Raw genomic sequence first — 27,112 nt, 5'->3', positions numbered from 1 at the left:
GTTAGAGGGCTGAAGGTGTGTGAAGCATTTACATTTATAACAATCTCTTTTCCAGTGTCCTGGCTCTTTGCAATAATAACAGAAACTAGGAGATTTTTGGTTTCATTAAAGGGCCTTCATTTGCTGGAGTTGAAGGTTAAGAATTTTAGCAGTCTCTCTTTTAGGTGACTCATCTGGAGTGGGGGACAGTTGGTTTGCCAGATTAACCAAATCTGGATTGGACACAGGTTCCCATTCCATCCTGGTCCTTTTTACCAGAAGGGAAAGGTCCTGCTTCAGCCTATTAATCAACATAGAAGTAGAAGCTACCTGGATGGAACCAACTTCTAAGGGAGACCGGAGTTTCCTTTAAAAACAATCTGAAGTTGATTGTAATAGTCATGAACAGGTTCATCAGGTTTTTGTGCACGAGCCTGAGTTGCGTTCCAATCAGCAGGCTTTGGGAAAGCCCTAGGAATGGCCCGAGGAAGTCGTCTAGCGATTGCCTGAGCCTGATCATACACTAAGTCAGCGAGTTGATCTCCTGGTTGTAATTCTAGAGACTTCTCAGGATTTTCCAGTTAGTGGTTTTCATCCAATGCTGGGCCTGGCCTTCGCTGACAAGCATATGAACTAGCTGATATAAGTGAGAGAAACTGGGTTGATAAGTTTGAATGACTCAGCAAATCGGTGAGGATCTTCAATTCCTTTGGAAAATCTTTAACTATGGCTTGCAGTTCAGCTGTAGTCCAGGGAGTATAAGAAATTAAGAGTTTAGCCTTTGGATGCTCAGAAAGCTTAATTTTAAAGGGACAGCTTCCGATAGGTTCCAAGGAAGAGGGAGTGAGGAGAGGTTCAGGGGAAAGGGGAAGTCTGGCCAGAGAGTTAGTGTGGGGGCCTGAGGGTATGGAGGAGGCGCAGGGGTGTGGAAGGGAGGGAGCAAGAGGATGCCAGAGGGGCGCCTGAGCGTGAGGAGTGGGCGAGAGGAATATGAGGCTTCGGAAGCCGTTTTATCTTTCTTTAATCGTTTGTTTGCCTCCATTGATCTTGAAGTTTTATTTTGCCAAGAGGCAATTTTAGGCTCCTGGTGACATTTGGAAGCCTCAAAATACCAATTGAAATAGGCATTCCATTCAGCTTTGGAAATTACAGAGCTGTGGTTATTCAGTTTGAGTTTTTTTGTGTGTATGTTTTTTTTCCTCCCCAAAGCCCCAGTACATAGTTGTGTGTCCTAACTGTAGGTCATTATAGTTTCTCTGTGTGGGATGCTGCCACAGCGTGGCTTGATGAGTGGTGTGTAGGTCCACACCTAGGATCCAAACCACTGAACCCTGGGCTGCCAAAGTGAGTGCACAAACTTGACCACTCTGCCACAGTGCTGGCCCCTCAGTTTGGTTTTAAGGAAAGTGAGTTTGGGGAGTTCAAAAGTTCCCGACGTTGGCCATTGGTATTCTAAATTACTTTTGGTTAAATCAGTCCATTTAGTTAGAAATGCGCATGAGGAATGACCAAAGTTTTTAAATACAAAATCATCGGGGCTTCCTGTGGGAAGTACCCTTAAAATATTTAGATAATTAGGATCTCATTTCTTAAAGGTTTTTCTCTAGAGCAGAGAAATAATTAACAAACAGCTCCGCAGCCCAAACGGCCTGCAGACTTAATACCAGCCACTTCCAACAGAACAATCTGATTTCAGTAAGGTGGACCAAAGGTTGAATCAGGCAGTTCCAAAGAACGGTCCACTTCCAAGTGAAATGAGACCAACGGTCGATCTGCACAGTTCCAAGGTGCAGTCTGCTCCCAGGAGTCAGGGCAAAAACTGGACTGATACAGTTCCGGTGAAACAGCCAAAAGTTGGATCAATGGCTAGCACAGCTTCAGAAGAAACAGTCTGGTTCCAAAAGGAATTGGGTGGAAAGCTAGCATAATTCCAAGTAACAGCCTGATTCAGAGTCAGGCTGAAGTGCGACCCTAGTACCCTAGTACCTGGCAGACAAACATGGCCTTAACCAGAAGAGGACGAAGCCTTAAAATAGATCTCGGAAAACAGAGTAAATGCCACATTGTACCTGGTAAAAGAAAGTATAAATACAATTTCACAGGGGAAAAAAAGATCTCAAATAAAGCCTAGAGAGCCTCAAACCCAAAGAGGGCAGAAGCTGGGATCCGGGAAAAAGTCTCACCGTCAAGTTCCTGGGTCTGCAAGAAAAGCAGCGTGCTCAGTGGGCCCTGTTGTGGGGCCACACCTGTTTGCTCACCAGCCTCGGAGTCCTTAGGAGCCTTCTTTGGATCCTTGCACAAGCTGCCAAAATGTTGACCTTAAACAAATAGACAGCCAGTTATTTCTCCAGCAACAAGGGGTTATTTGGGATTAGCAAAGAATTGCAATTTGGGGTCTGCAACCATGGTGAGAATGTGCAAGTCCCAGAGCAGCAAGAGAGGAGAAACTCTTTTATAGAGGGAAAGAGGAAGTTGGGGGGTGCTGTTGTAAACAAAGAGTTGGAGTTGCAGTGGCTTGACTGAGCTGTGACAGTCTCTCTTTGGCTGAGCTTCTTCGTGGTCAAGAAGAGGAAGTCTGTCTTCTTCCTGTTGGGCTCTGCTATTGATGGAGGGCATGAGAGCTTCCCCTTTGGCTTCCCAACTCCAATTTAATGAAGTTTCTGTTTATTAATTTTCACAATGTACATAATTCTGCTTTTATATAAACAGGAGTCAATATATAGCAGATGTTAAGTGATGAGGTTACAGGTTATTTTAATTGTCAGGGTGATGAAATTAACAAGTGATTTTAGTATTTTTCTTTATGCAACTGTATATTTTCTAAATTTTCTACAACAAAATTTAATTTTAAAAAAGCAAGAGTCATTTAGAATTGTTTTATTAGGGCTCCTCTTTTGTCAGTCACTTAAAATTTTGTCTTTGGAAGAATATAGTTTTACTGGAGCTCAATTTTCTGTTACCTTTATTTCAAAACTGGTCATGTGAAGATCATTTGTTTTTCATTTCCCACTTTTGACTTTATCTTTTAGTGATTTGGTAAATATTATATTTATATGACTTGTATATTTTTAATTTTCTATGTAGCCTGGAGTAGGAACAAAAATTGCTGAGAAGATTGATGAGTTTTTAGCGACTGGAAAATTGCGTAAACTGGAAAAGGTAAAATTTTAACTTATTTGTTTGCTTATTTGATTAATGTCTGCCTTGATGGCAACTATCTTGTGGCAGCATTGCAGGGTGACTGATGTCATGCACCCTAGTGAGACAGAAGGAAGAGAGAGTGGAGTTTATGGCTTTATATATTCTGGTTTTAAAAATGTGAATGTTGTTCCTATAAAATGTTTGCTTATTTTGTGTGGCTTTTAAGAGACTGTTAGCATATATGCTAGAACTTGCTCCTTATTTTCAGTACCATTCAGAAGGGAGATTATAAACTTTGACTAGAAGATTATCTTTTAGAATTTTAATGCTTAAGCTCTCCTAAGCATTTTTATGGTTTTATTTCACCCTGATGATAGTACGTGTCATTTTATGAATGAATTCTCATTTTATGAATAAGCCTTTTTAAAGTATTGGATAAATTCGGGATGAGACATCTTCACCTGCTGTTATTCACCTATAACCATGGAAGTGGTATTTGAATACTTCTGTGTGAGTTATCTAGGCAAATGTGGATGGCTCCTCGGGACTCTTAGCAGATTGGTGTTATTTCCAATAAGATCATTTGAGTCCTCAAAGCATTCCTAAATCATTGTTAGACCTTTTCTTTTCTTAAAGATTCGGCAGGATGATACGAGTTCATCCATCAATTTCCTGACTCGAGTTAGTGGCATTGGGTAAGAACTATTTTTTAAGCAGACACAGAAGTAAGGTTGGTTTTATTTTTTTATGTCAGCCAAACTAAAGTACTTTATGTTTCTCTTCAAAACTTTCCACCTTTCCACCTCTGTGCATTTGCCCATGGAGTTCACTCTTGCATATCTTATATGTCTGAGGCCAGTTCTTCAGATGCTGCCTCTACTTTAAAAGCCCCGTGCAAGGCAGACGTTATCTCCTTCATGACGCCGGTCTGATGCCCCAGCCAGAAATAATCTCTCCTTCCTCTAGCTCCACTAACACTTGTTCTGTGTGCATTTTATCAGTCTTTCCAGACTTTTTTGCCTCTCTGAGTATGATATTTATCTAAGCATTTAAGCTTCTTTCCACAGCACCTAGCATATGAATTTGGACCAGGCACTCAAATATTTTTTAATGAAGGAATCTTTATCTTAAGATTTGAGCTAGCATGAAAGGAGGCTTCTTTGACACTGGACGAAGTAAAGATTAACATTGAAATAATAAGGCTGTAATGCTTTAGTTAACTCTCATCTTTATAGAATGAGGCATTCTTTTAGAAATAGGATGATTGTTCCTTTAAATGGCAACATTTTGATGAAAGTTATTCTAAAATATATTAAATTCTTAAATCTGGTATACTGAAAATGAGCATGACTCCTTGGGTAACCAAGGCCATTATAAAATGTTAGCAGTTGTTTTAGAGAACTTGTGTTATCTTATCTTCTTTTTCCAGGCAAGGAAACTGAGTACAGAAAGTGAGATCGCTGTGGCAGAGCCAGAATTAGAACCCATACCACCTGACTCCCAGTTCAGCTCTATTTCTTCTATGCCACATTGCCTTCCTGATGTGAACCTCAGTTTCTGTACCATACAGTTTCTGTACAAAGGCTCTTGTCATTAAAATCTCAGTTTAGATGTCATCTCTGGGGCCTTCCCTCACCACCCAATCTAAACCAGCCACTCTGTCATATTACCCTATTTTAATTCATCTACCTGATATTTTTATTTGTTTATATATCTATTAATTGTCTCTCTCTACCCACTGGAATGTAAATAGGTAAGACCAGAGCTCTTATCTGCCTTAGTCTTGTTCTCTTTTCAGCACCTAGAAGAGTATCTGACACACAACAGGCCCTCAGTAAATCTCATTTGGTTGAATGAATAGTTTTCAGGTGCCTGTATGTCCGTTTTATGGATAAAGGACATGGGTATTATGACGCCTAGCTGCTTAGATGTCTTTTTCACGTCCAAGTTCATGGTTGTCTTCCTAGATTGAGGTGTCAAGAATTCTCCTCTTTGGATAAAATTGAACATTATCAAATGCAACATTTTTAACAAGTCCTGTTTAGCTTAATAGTAATAACTGTTTATGTTTGACAAGAGAAGATGTAACTGGTTATTTGTTACAAGGATCTTGAATTTCACTTGATATTGAGATAATGCTCTTCTTTCTTTGTAGTCCATCTGCTGCAAGGAAGTTTGTAGACGAAGGAATTAAAACATTAGAAGGTGAGTACGTACGACAAGTCACTAATTCCAGGTCAAATATGGTTCTGAAGGACCATTAATGCTCTAACAAACTAGAACTTGAAAAACTCTTTCTCAATTAGTGGATACACACGATAAGATTTTCTTTTAACTCTAAGAGAATAGATAAAAAGTATAGTTTATGTTCTCACTTTGACATGTTTGGTTTATAATTCAGAAGAAAATCAAGAAGAGCAAGAGGTGACTTCTTGGCTTAAAGTCAGTGATTTCATTTCCAGATTTTTAGATGATTTAAATTGCCTTTGTTTCTGTAATAAAATTCTAGACAACAAAGTCTTACACATTCAGCCTAAAATGCGAGTTATATTTATTGAGAAAAATTCTGTAAGGGGCTTCCAGTGCTTATTGAAGGAATTTTTGCTTTCAGTGATAAAATAGAGCCTAAGTCAAGTAAGTATAAAACATTTTCTTTAAACCTAATATGCAAGCCTTTAAATCTAATTTATCTCTTCATGCTTTTCAAGGGTGTATACTATATGTATGGATTCTTTACAGTACATCTGTGGCATTTGGGGATTAATACTTGTGAATTCAACTAGTGGTAAGCAACCCAAATGGTCAGGAGGACAGGTTTGAGAGACTGACCTGGGTTTGAATCCCGTCTCCACCACTTTATTAGAATAAATGACTGTGGTGCTTCCGTTTCTCAGCTACAAAATGGTATCACAGTTTCTGCCTCATATGATTTAATGCAATAATGTATGTGAAGCACTTAGCAGAGTGCTTGGTACCTAATAAGTACTTAAAAATAGTAACTGACTCTTAAGAGGCATGCTGGATTAGTAATATTACTGAGTTAAGAATTTGTGTGAGTCTTATAGCTAGAGAATGAATTCTACTACATCTGCATCTCAGAGGATTTGTGCTTTACTGTTGTGGCATGTATAGTTTATCTGAGTGAAACATTGGTTAAAGATGTCAAGAATTTGTTTTTCCAAGGTCTTCAGTTCCATCCTTTGGGAGTGTCAAGGATCTACTGTAATGGTTTTTACATTATATTTGTAATATAACTATCAATATATCTATCTGTATAACAAACTCAGTATTTGTTTCATTTTCAGTCACATACTTTAGTGTTTTCTGTGTGCACACAACTATGAGAAATATTATGTGCTCCATGTATCATAAAGCAGCTTATTTTTCTCCACTTTGCATCTCCAGAGAGAATTTGTTTGTCAATATAAGGGTGACTGCAGGAATTGCATTTGAAGCATATTTATCTTCTGCTGTTTCTTTAACAAGGCTTACTCCTGTACTCGTGCCCAGTAAAGGAACACTCAAATGGAACTAAGTCACTTTTAGATTTAAGATAGGGTGTTATGATATGACAGTTTTTTAATTAAAAAATAAAGACAATACCTCTCCTTTCAACAGGATTTTTTTTAATTTCTTTTTTTTTCTAAAGGTTGTCACCTGAACTAACATCTGTTGCCAATCTCTTCTTCTTTTTTTTTCTTATTCTCCCCAAAGCCCCCCATTACATAGTTGTGTATTCTAGTTGTAGGTCCCTCTGGTTGTGCTATATGGGACACCACCTCACCGTGGCCTGATGAGTGGTGCCATGTCCACGCCTAGGATCTGAACTAGTGAAACCCTGGGCCGCCAAAGTGGAGCGCGTGAACTTAACCGCTTGGCCACGGGGTGGCCCCTCAACAGGATTTTTAGTACAGGGCCTTCACAAATTGATACTCAAGAAATACTAATTGAATGAAGGAGTGAATGAACAAATGAACAGAATGAATGAACTCAGTTAATCATAATCAATTCAGAAGTTGTGGTTACTATTGCTGCTATTAACCATAAATTAAGCAATATAGGTTCTTTTTTTTTTTAAGATTGGCCCTCACCTGACATTTGTTGCCAATCATTTTTTTTCTTCTTCTCTCCAAAGCGCCCCAGCAAAGAGCTGTATATTCTAGTTGTAGGTGCTTCTAGTTCTATCATGTGGAACACCACCTCATGGCTTGATGAGCAGTGCTAGGTCCCTGCCCAGGATCTGAACCAGCGGAACCCCAAGCTGCTGAAGCCAACGCATGAATTTAACCACTTGGCCATGGGGCCGGCCCCCAATATAGGTTCTTATAAGGCTGCTTTTTGCAGCCTTGTGAAATTTGGTATGATCTTGGTATGTTTTATCTACTATTCCATGTAACTATAATTGAAATGTTGGTTCAGTAAATAAAAATGATCATGAAATCTACTGTTAGGTTTTACTACATTGATTTGAAGAAGTCACTTTTATCTAGTGCTTAATGTCTGAAATTTTTTTCTGTTGTCTTTTCAAGGTCATTTCACTGTATTTTCCAGGTAGTTTGTTGTAAAAAGGATCTTTGAATTTAACGTTTTTTCCCCAATAATATTTAAATTATCACCTCAACTTTATTTATCTTCTATACAGATCTCAGAAAAAATGAAGACAAATTGAACCATCATCAACGAATTGGGCTGAAGTAAGCTAATTTTCCTTTGACATTTGAGATGTGAAAGTAAAATTTTTTATAGCTATTCTTCCATACACCATAATAATTCTTCCAACTTAGCTGAACACAGCCATTTTCCTATTCAGAAATGCTAATTTGTTGCGGACTCCTGTAGAGGATATGCCTATATTCATGGTTTGTTGTTGCTTTCTAGTTTGTTTGCTTGTTTTGAGTATTTTCTTCATTCTCTTGACTTTAGCAGGGAACTTCCTTTTAAAATGCATAGAGGTGAGTGCACCGGTTAGTCAGCAGCTGTTGATTGTGTGCTTACGTTGTAGAAAGCATTGCACTATGTCTGGGGTAAGGATATAAAGAGGTTCAATGTAGCTCTTAAGAAGTTTAGAGTCTACCTGAGAAGATAGGACATGAACATGAAACACTAAATTAAAAAAAAGAAAAGAAAAAACCCTAAACACCTAAATAACAATGTAGGAATAACTAGTAAGCATGTTGTATGTCAGCATCAGTAATTATTTTTTGTGCCAGATACAGTCTGGAAACCCCTTTCTAACTGATTATTTGCGGTAGGTGGTGCATAAGCTATGTGCATGCGTAAGCATGTATCCTCCAGTCTTAAACAGTCTTGTTGGTGACTCAGTCCTAATAACCTTCTGAGATTGCTTATTGGTGCCTTCCTTACCGTTAATATTTTTAAACTTATGCTGCCTTACCAAAACTTAGAGCCAGTAAGAGACAGGATAGTGTAGTTCTCACTTTTCTTGCATTTACATAGTAAATAGAGATCTTCTGAAAAACTTGGTTGTTGTGAGAATTGGTATTTTGAACAGATGCTTTATCATTCTTGGATGTTGTTTTTTCTTTTTCTTTTTTTTGCCCTGAGGTAACATCTGTTGCCAATCTTCTCTCTTTTTTTCCCCCTCCCCAAAGCCCCAAGACATAGTTGTATAGTCTGGGTCCTTCTAGTTTTTCTTCGTGAGCCACCACCCCAGCATGGTTACTGACAGGCAAGTGGTGTGGTTCTGTGCCCAGGAAGCGAACCTGGGCCACCAAAGTGGAGTGTGCCAAGCTTTAACCACTAGGCCGTCAGGGCTGGCTCCTTAGATCTTCCTTCATACTGAGACAATATTTTTATAATAGCCTTATTGACATATAATTCATTTACCATACAATTCACCCATTAAAGTGTACAATGTAATGGTTTTTAGTATATTCACAGAGTTGTACAACCATCATTACAGTCAATTTTAGAACATTTTTGTTATCCCAAAAAGAGCCCAAACCCATTAGCAATCGCTCCCCATTTCTCTCCAACCACCTCTCCCTCCCTCTAGCCCCTGGTAACCACTCATCTGCTTTCTGTCTCTATAGATTTGCCTGTTCTGGACGTTTCATATAAATGAAATCATACAATATGTGATCTTTTCTGACTGGCTTATTTTACTCAACATAATGTTGTCTGGGCTCATTCACAAAATAATAATTTTGCAGGATTCAATAGCAATAAAATGTAATCCCTTGACTTGCCAGTAGGGAGCAGTCTAGCTTGCAAACATACTAACAAATGTATTTATTTACTCTTGGAATGTGAATGTGAAGCTTATTTAAAATAAGTATAGATGGAGTATCTGGAATATCACAAAGGATGACACTAAAGAATTTTGATCTGAGTTAAGGAATAAACCTTTCCCCACTCCGTAATTTTACTGTTGTCTTCTTAATGAATTTTGGTCTTGATTTTTGAATGATCTGCTGGTATAAGGACACTTGATATGGTAGGCAGTTTAAGTTTTAAAGAAGATTTAAATTTCACAAGAAACCTTCTGTCTACTTATTCTGTCTTTATAGATATTTTGAGGACTTTGAGAAAAGAATTCCTCGTGAAGAGATGTTACAAATGCAAGTAAGAGTGTGCTGAATTGTATCCTTTGATGAGAATTGAGAATATCACTTGGTGAAAAACCATTTTTAGAATACTGACTTAATTTTTCTTCTATTAGGATATTGTACTAAATGAAGTTAAAAAAGTGGATTCTGAATACATTGCTACAGTCTGTGGCAGTTTCAGAAGAGGTAACATACTTCCTAATCTTAGGTTATTCATGTCTTGATGTTAAAATTGCCTAACGTATATGAAAAACATGGATTAAAAAGGTGTAATTTGTGTTACTTAATAGATGTACTAAGACCCAGTAGGATTAGCTAAGTTTATTTGTTTATGGATGGGAATATGTATTAAAAATTTGATGAAATTCATCCAGATTTTATTATACGATGCTATTTTAATGACTAGTTTTAATACAATTTATAAAATAATTTTATGTATGTTAAAATCCTAGTAGTGGTTGTCTGGCTAGATGCTAGAGAAGCTGTGGTTAGTATTTTTTTTAATTTACTTTTTTCATTTCCTAAGTTTTTCATAATGGATCTAAGAATAAGGTCTCAGAAGCACCAGTTCAAAACCAATTCTCACAACAACGAGTTTCTTCAGAAGATCTTGATTTACTATGTGAATAAATATAAGCAAAGTGAGACCCACACAATCCTAGTCTCTTATCTGGCAAAATTTTAGAAGGGTAATATAAATTTAAAAATATTAACTTTAAAAATTGGAACAGAAGAACTTTCTTTAAAACTTTTGGGATAGATATCTGACAATATCTCTAGCCACCTCTGGAGTTTTGCTTAGGAAGCGGTGATGGGCTATCAGAAATTCTCTGGGTAGCTGCTCTAAGAATCTAGAGTTGGGGAGAGAAAAGGACTAAATTTGTAATTGCTGATAAGTAGAAAGAACACTGAATTGGGGCCAAAGGACTTAGGTTCTGAGGCTAAACCTGCTATCACTGTCTGATTTTAAGTAAGTCTGTCTCTCCACATCCTATTTTTCATATTTGCAAAATGAGAGGATAAAAGTTAACCAGTTGTTCAGGTCTGTCTATGCACCAGAAATACCTAGGAAATTTTTTAAAATATATGCATTGCTGCATCCTGTTACAAACCTACTAAATAAGGATATTTTTAGGTGGGGCCTTAGAATCCATATTTTCAAAACATAGACTTTGGTGCACAGCAAGCCAAATGCATGCTCAGTTGTATATCATAACCTTTTTGATTTATATATTTCTGTTTTATTTTTACTTTTGTTCAGAAGGTTATATGGTTACATGTTTTAATATAAATAAGGGATACACTAGGAAGTCTTTCTTCTACCCCGTCCCTGTTCACTCTTTTCCACTCCCTCCCACCACTGTCCCATTGATAACCACTTTCTTGTGTATTCTTTCAATGTTTCTGCATGTAAATATAAATAAATATAAATATGCATTCTTGATTTCCTCCACTCCCTCCCTTTCTTTTACAAAGGTAACATGGTATATACACAGTGCTGCACCTTACTTTTTTCACTTAAAAGTACGTCCTGGAGATCTTTCCAGATCAGTATATAGAGAGCCTCTTGTTTCTTTTTTATAGCATAACATTCGGTTTGTGTGGATGTTCCATACTTTAGTTATCTGGTCTCTCTTAACGGACCCTTGAGTTGTCTCCCTTCTTTTGCTCAAGTAGTTTGTTTTTGTTTCTTAAATGGATGGGGTAATACATTTTTGGTAGTAAGTGAATGGTGAAAGATGTTCAGCTTTTAGTAGAAAGAAATGAGAAAAAAGAAGACAATAAAATTTTCTCTGTTGAAATAACTCCATGAATGTCCTGGGATCAGCAACTTCAGTCTAGTCATCTTTATGTTTAAGTGTCTCCTTAAAGATTATTGATGTGTAGGATAATGATCCAGAGACACTGCTAGATTTTCAGTGACCAAAAGTACGTTTTATATATATGTACTTATAAAACTGCAAAGAAGGGAGATAAACAGGATTATTTTCTGCCAGCTGTGTGCTAGCACTATTATAGATGTTTTGCGTATGTTCTTACTTAGTTGCACAGTGGCCTACACAGTAGTTTTTAGTAGTTTCTAGACAGGGAAACTGAGGCCTAGAGGAGTATGCAGTCCTCATCTGCAGTACTGGAAAAAGACGTTGAAAGTGGAAAAAGCCACATAAATGGAGACAAAATTTCATAGTACTACAGTGAACGAAAGGTTTAAACAGCTGTATACAACCTACCTGAAGTTAGGTTGTCGTAGAGTGGGGGTCAAAACGAAAGCCTAAGTCGTTATAAAGTGCTGTGTTCTTCTTATCCCTGGCACTGTGAGAGTCATTTTCACCAACGCTCGTGAAATGAGTTCAGGCCTAAGGAGTTGAAATGAGTTTTATGATTAACCTTTACAGAGTTAGAGCATATTGTTTAATTTGGGGGTTTTGGATATATAGTGTTCATAGATGTATTTTAAAGCTAATTTTACATGTTCTTTTTATTCATTATTGAGTAGTTACTTAGGCGCATTTTAATATGTTAAATTAACGAATTGTATGCAATGTATATCTAATGCCAGTTACTGTTGTTATCCCAGATTCTGCTGTTTACTTCAATATACCTGAATAGTTGGACAGAAAAGTGAAATGTTGTAACTAATTCTGAATCTGAAGCACAGTGAAATAGAAAGTTAGGCTCTAAGAAGTAAGGCTCTGTATGTGTGTCATCCCCTGGGCTCTCTCTTTGCCTAAGTGGTCAGTGTATGTGCGGAATTCCCTACACAGTCTTTCATCTCTCAGGTGCAGAGTCCAGTGGCGACATGGATGTTCTTCTGACCCATCCAAGCTTTACCTCTGAATCAACCAAACAGGTACCTCAGAGTTTATAATTAAATGTGATGAGTCTTACACAGCAGTGAGTATAATTTTCTAAATGATAGTTGGGTATTTTCAGAAGGAGTTTTTGTTTTAATCCTTCTGAAAAGTCAATTGAAGTGTTTTGTACTAATTGGATTCTGTGAAAGGCAAAGAAAGTTGTTAAAAGGGATACACGTTTTTCCACAAGGAATTGAGAGGACAATGTAACATTTGAAAGAGATGAGATTTAGTAAAATATTTCAGAATTACTTTATTGTCTATTGTAGATATTTTAGAACTACCCAGTGTAATGTTTAGGTTTTCATTAAAAGAATATTTTTTTTCTTTTTCTTTTTTTTGTGAGGAAGATTGGCCCTAAGCTAAGAACTGTTGCCAATCTTCCTCTTTTTGCTTGAGGAAGATGGTCCCTGAGCTAAAATCTGTGCACTCTTCCTCTACTTTGTATATGGGGCACCGCCATAGTATGGCTTGATGAGCAGTGTGTAGATCTGCGCCCGGGATCCAAACCTGCAAACCCTGGGCCGCCAAAGAGGAGCACTCGAACTTAACCACTACACCACTGGGCCAGCCCCTAAAGGAATATTTTTTTATTAAAAAATCTTGTGTTAAGAAACTTTACCTCTATTAGAAAAATCCATGCATGCAAAACATTTTTTGATTTTGGAATGTCTACTTTTTAAAGATGAAGCAGCTATCTTTTTAATTTAATGAAACAGATACATACAGATGTTTGGGAGTATCATGATATTGGTGAAAAACAGTTCCTAAAAATATTTTTTATTTGATAAGATGAATTTTCTGTTAGAAGGAAAAAATACTCAGAACATAGGAAAACTAGGCATTTCTCCACAGATAATCAGAAAACTCGTGTCAAAAGTGTTTTCTTGCCGTAACCGAGTGACTGCTCTTTGCTTATTCCCCGATTGTGATTCTGCAGCCAAAGCTGTTGCATCGTGTTGTGGAGCAGCTACAGAAGGTCCATTTTATTACAGATACTCTGTCAAAAGGTGAAACAAAGTTCATGGTAAGTACTTGTTTAAATTTTCACATGTGAAAAAAGAGCCTTGGAGACGGTTCAGTAACCATCCTGATCGTGTGACCTCACTGTGGCTTAGTGTTACAGTCAATAAATAGGCTATCCAGGAGACCTTAGAAAAGGAGGGTTAGCAGGATGCTAGTCTCAGAATATTTTAGTAAGAATTTTCTTTTAAATTCCCCATTTATAAATAATATGTGCCGTTGGAATAGATAATTATGACTTTGACGCATAGTAAGTTTTTCCCGAAAATAGCAAATGTGCTCATATTCTCTGACTCAGAATTCTTTAGTAAGTGAGATTAGAATTGTCTAAAGAGGGGGCTAGCCCCGTGGCCAAGGGTTCAGTTCACACGCTCTGCTCCGGCAGCCCAGGGTTTCGCCAGAGCAGATCCTGGGCGCGGACTCCTTGGCTCATCAAGCTGCACTGAGGCGGCGTCCCACAGAGCTCAGCTAGGAGGACCTGCAACTAGAATATACAGCTGTGGACTGGGGGGCTTTGGGCGCGAGAAGAAGAAGAAGAAGAAAGATTGGCAACAGATGTTAGCTCAAGTGCCAATCTTAAAAAAAAAAACTGTCTCAAGAGTATTAATCTATTCCAAGACCAAAGAAAGAAAAGGAGTCAGGGTATGTGAGAGAACGCCCAGGGGAAGAAACACGTTGTGTGAAATGAGAAGTAGGGGAGTTAACGGGGGGACACTCGCAGAGATTTTCACGAGACCCATCCCGAGGAACTGCGAAAATCCTATAGTCTTCCTAGGGAGCAAGATTTGAAGACTCAAGACAAATGGCAGTGGATTAAAACAGATTAATAGGTGGCCCTGTAGAAAAACTGACAGGAAGGCAGTTAGAAATCTAGGACTAAGGTAATAAAGGCTTACCGGTATCCCATTGCTCACTTAAATACATCATTTGGATCCCCTTTTCTCCGTCCCTCCATTTCCCCCCAGTTATGTGACTGAAGGGAAAAAAACTGTGCTTTTGGATACTGGATGTGCTAAAATTAGCAAGAGTCTCCATGCGTAGATTTGACAGTAGTTTTAGCCAGAAATAGAAGCTGGTTGAGATAGATAATTGAAATATCATGTCATTCAGAAAGTAGAATGGTGGTTCCTGGGCGGGGGGATTGAGGAGTTAGTGTTTAATGGGAATAGAATTTCGGTTTGGAAAGATGAAAAAGTTCTGGAGATGGATGGTGGTGATGGTTGCCCAACAGTGTGAATCTACTTAATGCCACAGAACTGCACACTTGAAATGGTTTAAATGGTAAATTTTATGTATATTTCATCATACATGCAAAAAAAAATCATGTCATTAAATTCACCATAGTGATTTTAATGGGCTATGAAAGTGTATTGCTTAAGTTGGTCACACTATCAATGTTTTCAAAAGAAATTTAGGAAAGGTAAAAATAAAAATTCTAGTTTAGAATTAAATCTAAAATCTGTCTTCCAGAATCTCTTAGATTTTGAGCTCTTACTCTATGCCCAAAAATATATACACACAGGAGATGTTATTAAAAATAGGGTTTGTGTATACTCCATGAACATCCTTGTAAAATTTAGATTGATGTTAATTCATTCAAAATGAATGTGCATTAATCTTACATTTAAGAAACAGTCAGATGAAATGCTAAAGAGAATATGTGTTAGACAAGTTGGATTTTTTTTCATAGTAGCAAAGTGTTTTGGTATGTCTGGGCATATTCTGGGGACCCCTTCTGGCCTATCTCTCTTCCTCCAATAGTCATCTCTTTGAAAGGCACTGGGACTCCCTAATGGGAAATGAACCAGCTATTTTCAGAGTTAGCAACCAGGAAGGTGTTTATGCAATACAAAAGCAGAAGCATTCTTTTACAGTCTGAACAGTATTCTGCTGTGCTCAAGGAGATCCAGAGGAAAAACCAACAGATGCTGTAGTATCCCAGCTAACAAGAATACAAGGAAAAAATTACAAGCTGTGGCTGGGTGTAACCTGAAAGGAAAGGTGGGTGGCCAGGAGTATGTGAACATGAAGAGTTGCTGACAGTAGTGGAATTGCATTATCCTAGTGGCTGCTCAGTCAAAGAAGAGAAGACCTTTGTCTAGGAAGTGCAGGGACAGCCAGATCCCGGGGCCTGCTACAGAGCAGGCCAGTTTAGCCCTTCTGTGCGTGTGACATACGAAAGACTAAGGGCGACCCCCCCATCCTCGCATACGGCTGGAGTTGTGGGAAACTCTGCTCTCTCTTGCCTTCCCATTCTCCCAGTCATACTCCTGGCAGCACATGTACAGGCACTGCCAGAAGGGGAATCTTCCAAATCCATTTCCAGAAGTAAACAGGTTAAAAAATAAGGCGGTGAGTTTTTTGTTTGTTTTTAAAGTGTAGAAGGCTTAGATGACAATAAGAGCAAGAAACTAAGTCTTTTATGTTGTGACACGGGAATCCATCTTAGTAGATGGTTTTTGTGTAAAGTTTGGATACTATACAGGTGGTTTATATATTCCCTGAGGCTTAAAAAATGCCATGTTTGAGCCTGCTGTTTTGACGTTTATAATTAGTATTTGTTAGGATGAGACGCACTCCAGGTCAAGTTTCAAATCAATTCATTAGAGAGGCAGTAAGAGGTGATTTGCATCCTGTTGCAAGGGGCAGGTGGGCATCGGTATGCTGCTGTAGAAGAATAGATTTGCATCCAGAAGATAGAAGGTTAGTACTTAGATCTCTAGCAAAGATTACTCTGCGCCATTAGGAGTTCACTGTGACTAATGTCACTTTACTTCTAAAGGCTTAATTTTTTTAATCTATAAAATGATACATTTACCCTCTGTCAAAGGACTATTAAGAAAATCAAATTACATAATATACCTGGAAACTTGGACGGGTTTGTACAAATGTCTTTTGAAGACAGTGAATCTTCAGAGAGTTGTAGAGAGTGCTGTATTAATATAATATATAATAATAATAGAAAAATAATATAATGTTTCTGTTTGGAAGTAGATCAGTAAAGGAAGGTGACCTGGTAAGGATCAAATTGGGGAACAAAAGAAGGGATAGACAGAGAGGAGGACGATATATATGAAAGAACAGAATGGGGAGACTGAGTGCCAATGGGATGAGGTGCTCAGTCATTTCAAGCAATATGTCTTCAGCATCTACTGCATTCCAGGCACCGTTCTAGGAGCTGGGGTGTATCAGTGAATTTTAAGTAGAACTTTTATTTGGGGGGTGTGGGGAGGGACTGGGAGTTAACAATGAACATAAAAAATAGGGAAATTGCATGTTAGGTTAAGATAATAGGTACTATTCTAAAAAAAAGAAGAAAGTGGGGTCTGGGGAGATGGGAGTGCAGGAGCCGGTCAGAGGCAGCCTCCATGAGCAGATGAGACTTGGGGAAAGACTTAAGGTAAGGAGTTAGCCCAGCAGGTACCTGGGGGAAGGAGAGCCAGGCAAGAGTCGGAGCAGTGAGCCTAAGTCCAGGAGCATGGGCGGAGATATCCAAAGATGGTAAGATCTCTAGGGTTCTGAAAGAAAATTGCCTGCAAAATGAATTCAGCTTATCAGGTGGAATAAACCATTTTCTTTCTGTATCCACTTGATTTCAAAACCTCTTGTTGCTGTAACCGGTGACTACATAGTTTTAAAGGTGTGGTCATCTGTGTTTTTTTCAAGTTATCTTCAGAACATAAATTCCTTTATACTAATAGTAATCAAACGTTAGGAATGCCAGGGTTGTACCAAATCTTCATGTAAAATCATGGTCTTTAGTTAATTGAGCTTTTCTTCCTGTGAATATAATAACATTTGAAAGAAATAAAATAATTTCCTCTGCATTAGATGCCTGTTTGCCGTGTATATGATAAGTACCATTCAAATTTTAGCATTTTGTGCAAGTTCGGCCTTGGATGGTTTTCTGTGAAATACCTACAGTAAAGATTCAAGGGACAATAGCAGATTCCTTGACTACCCTGAGGAAATGAAGAGGCTTCATTTCAGACACTCAGCATGAAGCTCCCTAATTGAAATGCCAAACAAAACTAATCCACTCGAGCTAATAAAGGATTTACAGTAACACAGAGAAATTATTTAACATCAGCACTTCAGAAAAAGTGCTGGAGACAAAATTAGCCTCGAGGAAAGGAGCAAAGCCGTTAGATGAAATCCTGTTACTGATGTGACAGACAGCAAGATCACTGCCTGTGGCGTTCAGACACCCACATCCGGAAGGAAATACCTCACGGTAATTCCAGATGGAAACCATTTCTGATGCATTTGAAGATTGAGTTGAAACTTGTTAGTGCCTAAGAAGGTAGGTTTCATATTTTCAAGAGAAACAGGTTTCATTAATCTTTCAGCTATGGAAACAGCTAAAGAAAATGCCCATTTTAGGTTTTAGATTTTAATTTTTCTATGTTGCTTAGTGAAAAAGCATGGCTTTTAGTGACTTGTATATACCAACTTGAGTATTCTTGAGGACCAGAAGCCTGTCACTTGTATATTTTTCTTAGAATGTGGCATTTGAAACTTTTAATTTGAAATTGGGTGATGTTTGTGGCTCTTTTTACATATTTATGGGTTGCTGCCCAGTCCAGAATTTTCCCCCATTTTTCTGGAAAAGGAAAAGATAACAAAACAGACCTTGATAATTTTGTTTACAAACTGTAGGAGTTTAATGAAAACTCAACTGTAGAGAAGGAATTTTCTTATCTTTTAAATTTTTCATCTCTCTGCCTTTTCTCATTTTTGGGAGATTTCCTCAATTTCAAATTCTTCTACTTCTGCTATCACAATTTTTATTTTGATTTAAACCTTTTCCTTGAGCATTCTTTTTCTGTGGTATTCTGCCCTTATTCATGGATGGAATCTCTTCTGTTATCGGAAAATGTTACTGATAGCTCTTTTTTTTTTTCCTTTCCCCAAATACTCATTTCTTCTAAGTTGCATTTTCTTTTTTTTTTTTGAGGAAGATTAGCCCCGAGCTAACTACTGCCAGTCCTACTCTTTTTTTGCTGAGGAAGACTGGCCCTGAGCTAACATCCATGCCCTTCTTCCTCTACTTTATACATGGGAGGCCTACCACAGCATGGCTTGCCAAGCGGTGCCATGTCCGCATCCAGAATCTGAACCGGCGAACCCTGGGCCTCCGAGAATCGCAACTTGCGAACTTAACCGCTGCACTACTGGGCCCGTCCCTAAGTTGCTTTTCTGTTTGTTTTGGTGTCTATCATGTTTGGTGCTTTACTTGATTCACTTCTTGTTTAGAATCACCCAAAGGCCACACCCTCACAAGTAGAGTGCTTGCCTGCTGTTTCACATAGTTCTTTAGTTATCATGAAGTGTAATAGAAGGTGGTGATAATATGTAGTGCCTGGAAAAGCTACTACGTTAAAAGTGCTCTGATTCCTAAAACTGCCTCCAGTGAAAGCAAAAATAACCTCACATTTAGCAACATTTGATTAAAATTAAGCTTTAAGTTTAAAACATCTTTAAACATTATTCTAAATATCCATTTTAGGGTGTTTGCCAGCTTCCCAGTAAAAATGATGGAAAGGAGCGCCCACACAGGAGAATTGATATCAGGTATTACTCAAAATTTGTTGCTGGCCTATTAAGTTTTTCCTTCTTTTCTCCCTTCCCCCTCCCTCTGTAGGACTTGGCATTCACATAAATGTCTAGGACTCCTGTTCGCTCTGAAGGGCTGTATGTGCCTGCTATAAACAATGTTTAGCCTGAAAATGTGTAAAGAATAACGACTGTCTACAGAATCTGATGTATTTTCTCTAGATTTGCCTCACCATGTTGCCTTACATAGCTCAAAAGCAGTTTCCTGTGTGGGGCAAGTGCGTTGTAATAAGTGATACTGTTTTTTACTTCTCCATCCCTCTCCCAGAGCGTAGCTGACCGAAACCTAAACCAACCGCGAGGTTGAAGGAATTGGTCAGTAGTCCACCCAATGATAGTCTCCTCTTCAGGTTGTCAGACCACAGAGACTTATTTTAGGTGTTTTGTGCCTTATTGATTTCAGAGTCTTATTTTTGCTAAAATTTGAAATGTATAGTGAAAGATTTATCAGTTTTTTTGTTTTTGTCTTTCTTAGATTAATACCCAAGGACCAGTATTACTGTGGTGTTCTCTATTTCACCGGGAGTGATATTTTCAATAAGAATATGAGAGCTCATGCGCTAGAAAAGGGCTTCACGATCAACGAGTACACAATCCGTCCTCTGGGAGTCACGGGTGCGTATCTGTGTCCGCATGAGAGGCAGTGCCGTCATCTGGAGAGAAAGTTATTTTCAAAGATATTGCAGTTTGGCACCTCTGCTTTGTCATAAAGCCTCTAAGTCACTGTGCCTGGTAATTGTTGTTTCTTTGTATCGTTAGTCCCTCAGGCAGCACAAGAGCTATAATCCATAGGCGCTCTCAGATCCTCATTTGAAGGCCCGCGATGCAAGAGCTATTTCCAGCTCTGCTAGAATGGGATGAAATCCTTGTACCCTTGATGGGCAGGAAAACATCGTCTTGGTCTAGAGGGGTTTTATTTTTCTGCGTGTATCTCCAAGACCTCCGAAGAACCCAGGTGTCATTGCTTTTAGTGCCAGGCCAAACTTGGTGGCTTTGGCCTCATGCTTTTAAAGATTAGAGAGTAAGAATTTCTTAGTCTCTGCTTTTTGGATGTTGTTAACATTTCACTGTATACCATGTGGTTTGCTGTTTTCTACTAGGAAATTGAAGATTGTGTCCTAGAAGCATAAAATAAGACTTTGATCCCTGGAAGGCTAGGGCAGTGCTTCTCACATGTCAGTGTGTGTACCGCCACGTGGGGGCCTCCTTAATGCAGATTTTCGTTCAGTGGGTCTGAGCGGGCTTCTGCATTTCTAGTCAGCTTTTAAGTGATGCCCATACTGCTGGTCCAGGGACCACATTTTGAGTTGCAAAGGAACTGATTAGGGTATTTTATGTAATGCGTGTGGCTACAATGGACATTCAGCCTAGAGGAAGATTGTGAATTGGCTCACTCCAAACGGCCGCAGTTGGGATCCCCAGGTTCCTTTTGCAGCACTGGTAGTGGACGTGAACAGAGCTCAAACACAAGCTCGTGCGGGAGGCCAGGCGCACTCGCTGTCTTATTTTTAGTGGCTTGGTAACTATTTTCTTTTCTTCTGAAAGGGAGTCCCATACAGCTCTCAGTCCTGAACCCTCTGTAACTAAATTCCAAAACACAGTCGCAAGTAAGTTCCTTTTCTCTCCTTACTTGCAGGGGTTGCTGGAGAGCCCCTGCCAGTGGATAGTGAGAAAGACATCTTTGACTACATCCAGTGGAAATACCGAGAACCCAAGGATCGAAGTGAATGAGGCCTGCCCTTCCTCCCAGGCGTAGCCCCACAGGAGTCTTAATTTATTTCTTAACCTTTGCTATGTAAGGGTCTTTGGTGTTTTCAAGTGGTTGTTTCTTCTTCATGCTTAGTTTGCACTGTAGTCAATAAAGCCTCTTATACTATTATCAGATGATCTTGTTCTTATTTTGTTAGCAAATATGTTTAAATTTACATATTATGGATCACTCTTTACTTAGGGTTTAGTTGAGAGAATTAAGAGATGAGATGATAGCTAATCTTTAATGGGAATTTTTATTTTCTCGTTTTCAGCCTTTATGCTATCAACCACATTACCCCACTACCTTTCCTCCTGTTTACTAATTACAAATTAGTCAATTAAGGTGCACCCAGAAGCTAGCCTCTGGAAGGTGGCTCAATATTTTTTAGAAACTAGGGACCTTCTTGAATTTAATTGTTTTGCTTTGGTTGTCCATATTCAATTCTGTAGTATATACTTGTAACTTAAAGAGAAGAACAGGTGTGTGCTTTATCTCTTAAATGAAATCTATAGCAGTTGGTTGTAATCCATCAGAAAGAGCTTCCCTAAGCAAAAACCACTTCTAACATCTACCCCTCTTATACTTCACACAAACAACAATTTCACCTTTTTGGCTCTAGTTTTCCTCCAACATAATGTCTAAGTTCAAATGGTCAAAATATATAAGTAAAAACACTTCTTGAAAACCCTACCTATGAAATATAAAAATTATGTAAATACAAAATGTAAAAAACTATCAAATGTAAGTAAAGCTATTGAAAACAGAATACGTGAAAATGCTTTGTAACTTGCAAAGGACTATACAAACATAAGATTACTACCTTTTGCATCTTATTTCTTTATTAACCAAATTATTTTGTAGTGAAATGGCATTTCCCTTCCAAAAACTGAAAGAAAATAAACAATAGGGCTTTAAAGAAAAATATAGTATTTGCTGTGATAATTTTCACTAGTAAGATACAAGAATTAATTTAACTGCAGATACTGTCACTTTTTTTCCCCCAAAGCTAATGTAAGGTACCAGAACTTCACCAGAAATTACTTAAAGATTTAGTTGAACTAATTGAGTCACTAGATAAAAATTACATTGTTTTTGTTATAGAATCACATCTCTCTTCTGCAGAAATATACAAAAAGCCTAAGCTAGTTCCCATTCGTCACAAGGTTGCATGTCACGGTTCTCTAGCTCAGTCTATTTCATTTACTACAAGATTTGAAAAGATAACTGTATGGAAAGATTTTAAAATTAATGTCTGGGATTTCTGCTTGAATACAATAAAGAGTAGTCTTTATTTTGACATATTTGCAGCTTTTTAGATTTTTTGGCATACGCTTAACCGTGCATGTTGTTGATTGCCAGTCACTTGATTTCGACATGATAGCCTGGGACCACAGTCACAGCGCTGGAAGATTTCTGGAGCTTGCGCAGCATCCTTATGCCCTCTCTTAGAGCAGACCTCTCCCTCCAAAAGGACTGGCTTACAAATTTTAGTCCAAAAGTGACGAGCACAGCAAAGTCCAGTTCCGCAGTCAAAAGTTCTGAGACAGCTTTCTCCCTCTTGTCCTGTAACAACATTAACACGGGCTTTACCAAGAAACGGGGAAAGTGGCACCTGGGGGATTGCTCTTGGGCTGACGGCATGAGATGTAAGACCGAAGGCCACAAAGTAAAAATAAAGACAGCATGCACGTCTCCTAGAGTTAGATCTTATGCTGAAAGCGATAATGAAATGGGAATTTCAGTCCTGGCTAACAGAATCCGTAGTTTTGTAAAGTTAAAGCATTTAAGGGATTTCCTGTCTTGAGAAATGAAATAAGTATCACTCATCAGTGTTTTATTAAATGGGATTTATACTGATACAAAAACTACTTATAAAGGGGCCACTTAACCTGAAGACACAAACAAGAATGGCCAGTTCACCACCTTCAAACATTCTAGCTATTTTATGTCAAAGAATGGAATTGGAGACTACAATTTTGTAAAAAGCATCTTAGTGAAGTTTGTATTTTGTCCGAGAATGAAAAGTTAATGCGTCTATGTTTCTCTCTCTTTTATTTTGTATCCTGAGCATCTAGAAAGGGAAACTGCCATTTGCTGAATTGTAGAGTGTAAAAAGATGTGTGTGTAAAATTCAATTAAACAAAAGTGTTTTTGCTAGCCAGTCTGTTATTACGGCTATTCCCCTGTGCTCTTGGCCTGATGACTACCTTACATACTCTCCCAAGCTGCTCACAGAAAGATTAGGAACAGGACATGCCCCCTGTGTGTTCCTGGGGCGGAGAGGAAAAAAGCCAGTTTCAGCCTATCCTTAACAGCCTAGAAGGAGAAAATATTTTTCTTAAAAAAGATTTACTCAGAATATTGCTCTTACCCTTACTACCCTGTGATTTCTTAATATTGGGCTTCCTTTTGGGTTTGTTTTCCTGAATTGGATGCTCAGTTGTTCCTTTGGTATCTGTGTCATCAATCTGCCTTTCCAATATTGGGGTTGCATCTTCCGTTGCAGTACAAACATCTGAGAGACAAGCAGGGGTAGAGTTACTAACTTCAAGGATTAGAACCACAGACATGCTGATTATCATACTGTGACAGCCTGGCAGTACCTCTGCCTTCTGTTTATATGTAAATTTCTAGATTTCTGGCACATATGCACTGAATACGTGATCACATATGGCAAAGAAGGTAGTTAAGTAACTAGTGGAATTCAAGTGAAGATGGGAGACTTTGAAAGATTACAACTTGAACCCTTCCTTTAAAATTATTAATCTCCAAATTGCTGGCAAGAGTTTTTGCCAGGAAATAAACTATTTCGTTGCTTCTACAAAGGGCAGCTGCATAAATTTACTTCAAGAATGAATCCAGGAAATCTTAGAGAGCGCCTGTCTGGAAATAGTCTATGAGATGCAGATGCTTTCTTCACTGTGTAAAAGCCACTGTCGGCTGGAGGCAAGCAGCCCTGCCAGGGGGTATAAGAGCTCACCGTTCAAGCAGAGCGCTCCTGGGCAGCACATGGCATCGCGCTGGCACCTCCTGCGTAGCCTGCGGCATGTCGCACAGAATGCCTTCTCATGTCGGGGCTTGAGGCAGAATTTCCTGGTACTGCAGTCCTTGTCAGACAAGCACTGTGAACCCTGTGAAGAGAACCTGTTGTCACAGGGCTGGGGAACCCAACAAGATGTGAGCTGACTCTCCACTTCAGGGTGGGAGGCCAAATCACAGTGGCACTTTGATGGCCGTGACAAACTTTAGGCGGCATCTTAATTTTTTAATACAATTGGTTTTCTCCCAGTGAGGGGAGATCAACCCACCAGCCAAGAGACCTACGTGCTGTGAAGGTTATTGTGTTTGAAAAATCGTCCTACTTTTAAAACTCAGAATTTAATATTCCTCTGCTCTTTGTGAAAATGGAAGAAAACATTTTCCGTGTGTGTCTTACGGACGGTTGTGAGATGTTTCCGTGTGTCTATTAACTCCAGAAGCTGTGCTACAGGGTGATCCAGTGCGCTGCTGCTGCTGCTGCGTGTGGCATTCCTGCATGATGCTTCACTCCAGCGCAGCCCATCCCTCAGCGCCCCGGTGAGCCTTTCTCAGGAGCTGCCCTTTGACTGGGGGCGATGCCTCGTTGCAGAGAAACAGATACCAAGGCCAATTTTTCTCATCTACAGTTGATGCTTTTTTGTACATATACATATGAAAGAATCCGTAAAACAATTCTGTGAAGTGAGCAGGTGACAATACAATGCACCTTTGCCCTCGGTGTTTAAAATCCAACTCCCACATTTCCTGGCTGTGTGGCCCTGGTTAAATTCCTCAGTGTCTCTGAGCCTCATTTTTGTCATCTGTAACGAGGAGGTGTCATGCCTATCTCCAGTTGTGAGGAAGATTAAATAAGATATTATGTATAAAAGGCCTGGCACAGGGTAGAGCTTTCTAAATGTTAGCTTACTCCCTGATTTATAGGCAAATTTATAGTTGATGCCTTGAAAAGTCAGTTTGCTAAGGCCACTGGATTCTACCAGGTGCCTTCCCAGTTCCTAAATCAAGCCAGTTTACCTTCTGGTTAAGATATTTCAGACCTTAATCTGAATAACTCCCTTAAACCCCAGTCCAGCACCCCCTGAGAATGAGCGCACAGAGTCCCCCCCCCCCCAGCTGTGCGGTACCTTCTGAGCCCCTGGTACTTTGGCAGGGCTCTTGATGCCATTGAAGTCCAGAACCAGAGCTCCCAGGGGAGCGCAGAACCAGCTGAGCCCCAGCAAGACCACCGCCTCCATCCTTCCGCACGGTCTCCTCGGCCCCCTCAGCACTCCACGTCCTCCGAAGCGAGGTGGCTCTGAACCCTCACAGAGCTCTGGCCAAAATGGAAGCTTTAGCTAGTGTCTGTAACTGCTGTTTCTGAAAGAGAAGCAAATCTTCGTCGAAACAAGGTGTGTGAAATAGGATAAGGGAGGTCTGACCAGCAGGTTCCTCCTGAAACTATTTATAGCCAGATGTGCCCCCTCATCTCTCTCCTCCACCCTCCTCCATTTCCTTCCTTCTTACCCTACACAGGCTTCAACAAATCCCTTCAAATCTGTTTGATCAATAGTTCAAAACAAGGACTCCACAGAGGGAGGGAAAAGGCAGGGCCACAGCGGCTTCTCCTCCAGGGGTTGGATCCCTCTTAATTATTGCATATCAAAGTTAGTTCAAAGGGCTAGCCGGAGCGCAGGATGTCTGTATCAAAGGCAGACTCTGATAATCACCTGCATTTCCTACCTCCAATAATCCTTTGTGGGTGGAGGGGGTCTGCTCTAAGATCTCCTTTCACAGCTAATTGTGCTCAAAGAAAGAACGAATCACACTGGCCAATATGCCGTAGAGGATGCCAAAAGCTAATGAGTTACAAACTATACTGAGACACTTTAAACTGTGCTTCAGATAGCGAAGACAGATAGAAAAGGGGGAAAACGCCTTCTGATCAGCTCTGGCATCCAGATGTAAAAATCCAATAGCTCAAAAAGTGTGAGCATAATAGCGTCTGTTCCGACTAAATGTCAATTGGAAAAAAATTCTCCTTAAAATGAAAGTTGAACTGTTTGAAGTTAGGGTTATTTAATTAGGAAAAATAATGAGATTTATAAAAATCCCTTTTTTTTTTTTGATGATGGCGACAACCACGGAAAGCCCATTTTATACAGATTTAGACAATTCAACAGGAAGCTTTGGATCCCTTTTACGGGCGATGTACTCATCCGCATTGCTCTGTGCTAAGCTCCTTAGTGGACCAAGCCCCCAAGCTGCTAGCTGATTTCAGATGGGTTTTCAATTTCCCTAATTTGAACTTTCAAAAACTTCTGCCTCCTCCTTTTTTGTCTGATTATTTTTTCAGCCAGACTGTAAGAGAAGTCAAGTAATTTAGACATATGCTTACCATGCCTACATACTTTAGGGTAGAACAATCTAGACCTGGGTCAAAAAAATTCCTTTTTTTCTCTCTTCATTGTTTTCATTGTTCTCAGTGCAGATTCATCCTAGTACCTCAGGTGTGAGGTGCCCTTTAAAATCTAAAACTGCGTCTTCTCCGCTGTCAGCTGCAATGTGAGTATTCCTGGCTCTCCATCCAGAACAACCTAACTTCGGTGCATTGACAGTCCATACCATGGGCACCTTCTCAACCTCAGAGCCCAGGGCCATTCACCTGCGGATACAGCCGCCCTGAGGCGCCCCTGTGCAGCACTCTTCCTCGCTCTGTGCTGCTTGTCTGCCACTCACACGATGGGACGGGAGCGACTTCTGCTGCAAGTACTACTTTTTCTCACTTAAACTGACAACGTCAAACACCGTAGGATGATATGATACGCCTGGTGACTGGTGTGTCACAGAATTTATTTTGAAGTTGGACAATGAGGACCAAGGACAAAGGAGAGCAGGACCTGTGGTTAGATTTGAGAACAAAAGATAAAACACAGTCCTTGCCCCTGCGGAGCTGGTATCAGGCAGAAGACAGAGAGAGAGAGATGATTGCAATGTATTATGGCAAGCACTAAGATAAAGGTATAAATTCAGAGCTGGAGGATCACAGAGGAGGGCACGAGTAGACCTTCCGGAGAAATAAAGGAATGCATCTGCAGAGGAGGGAATAGTCGAGCTGGGTGTCACAGGATGAGTAGGAGTTTCCTAGGTGGAGAAGCAGA

The 27,112-nt window shown here is 39.4% G+C and overlaps 2 protein-coding genes across 2 annotated transcripts in view; one reads left to right on the top strand and one right to left on the bottom strand.

The window, feature by feature from the left end:
• POLB (DNA polymerase beta) overlaps window positions 1-21,062 on the top strand; it is a 31,497-nt gene extending 10,435 nt beyond the window's left edge. The window contains exons 4-14 of the mRNA XM_023630756.2: window positions 3,064-3,138; window positions 3,757-3,815; window positions 5,276-5,325; window positions 7,763-7,814; window positions 9,651-9,705; window positions 9,803-9,875; window positions 12,470-12,540; window positions 13,485-13,571; window positions 19,077-19,141; window positions 19,659-19,798; window positions 20,820-21,062. Coding sequence (XP_023486524.1) covers window positions 3,064-3,138; window positions 3,757-3,815; window positions 5,276-5,325; window positions 7,763-7,814; window positions 9,651-9,705; window positions 9,803-9,875; window positions 12,470-12,540; window positions 13,485-13,571; window positions 19,077-19,141; window positions 19,659-19,798; window positions 20,820-20,914 — 822 coding nt within the window. The 3' untranslated portion in view covers window positions 20,915-21,062. The remainder of the gene's footprint in view (window positions 1-3,063; window positions 3,139-3,756; window positions 3,816-5,275; window positions 5,326-7,762; window positions 7,815-9,650; window positions 9,706-9,802; window positions 9,876-12,469; window positions 12,541-13,484; window positions 13,572-19,076; window positions 19,142-19,658; window positions 19,799-20,819) is intronic.
• Window positions 21,063-21,753: 691 nt separating this feature from the next.
• DKK4 (dickkopf WNT signaling pathway inhibitor 4) lies at window positions 21,754-25,342 on the bottom strand. Its single transcript, XM_001915312.5, has 4 exons — window positions 25,100-25,342; window positions 23,917-24,067; window positions 23,308-23,451; window positions 21,754-22,499 (listed from the first exon to the last, which is right to left on the bottom strand). Exons 1-4 carry the CDS (start codon window positions 25,208-25,210, stop codon window positions 22,249-22,251), a joined length of 657 nt encoding a protein of 218 aa, XP_001915347.3. The 5' UTR covers window positions 25,211-25,342; the 3' UTR covers window positions 21,754-22,248.
• Between the last annotated feature and the right edge of the window lie 1,770 nt (window positions 25,343-27,112).

The sequence above is a fragment of the Equus caballus genome, chromosome 27, assembly GCF_041296265.1.
Source record: "Equus caballus isolate H_3958 breed thoroughbred chromosome 27, TB-T2T, whole genome shotgun sequence".
In the NCBI taxonomy this organism is placed as follows: Eukaryota; Metazoa; Chordata; class Mammalia; order Perissodactyla; family Equidae; genus Equus; species Equus caballus.
The sequence above is the reverse complement of the archived record's forward strand: the minus strand, read 5'-3'. Positions and strand labels throughout refer to the sequence as shown.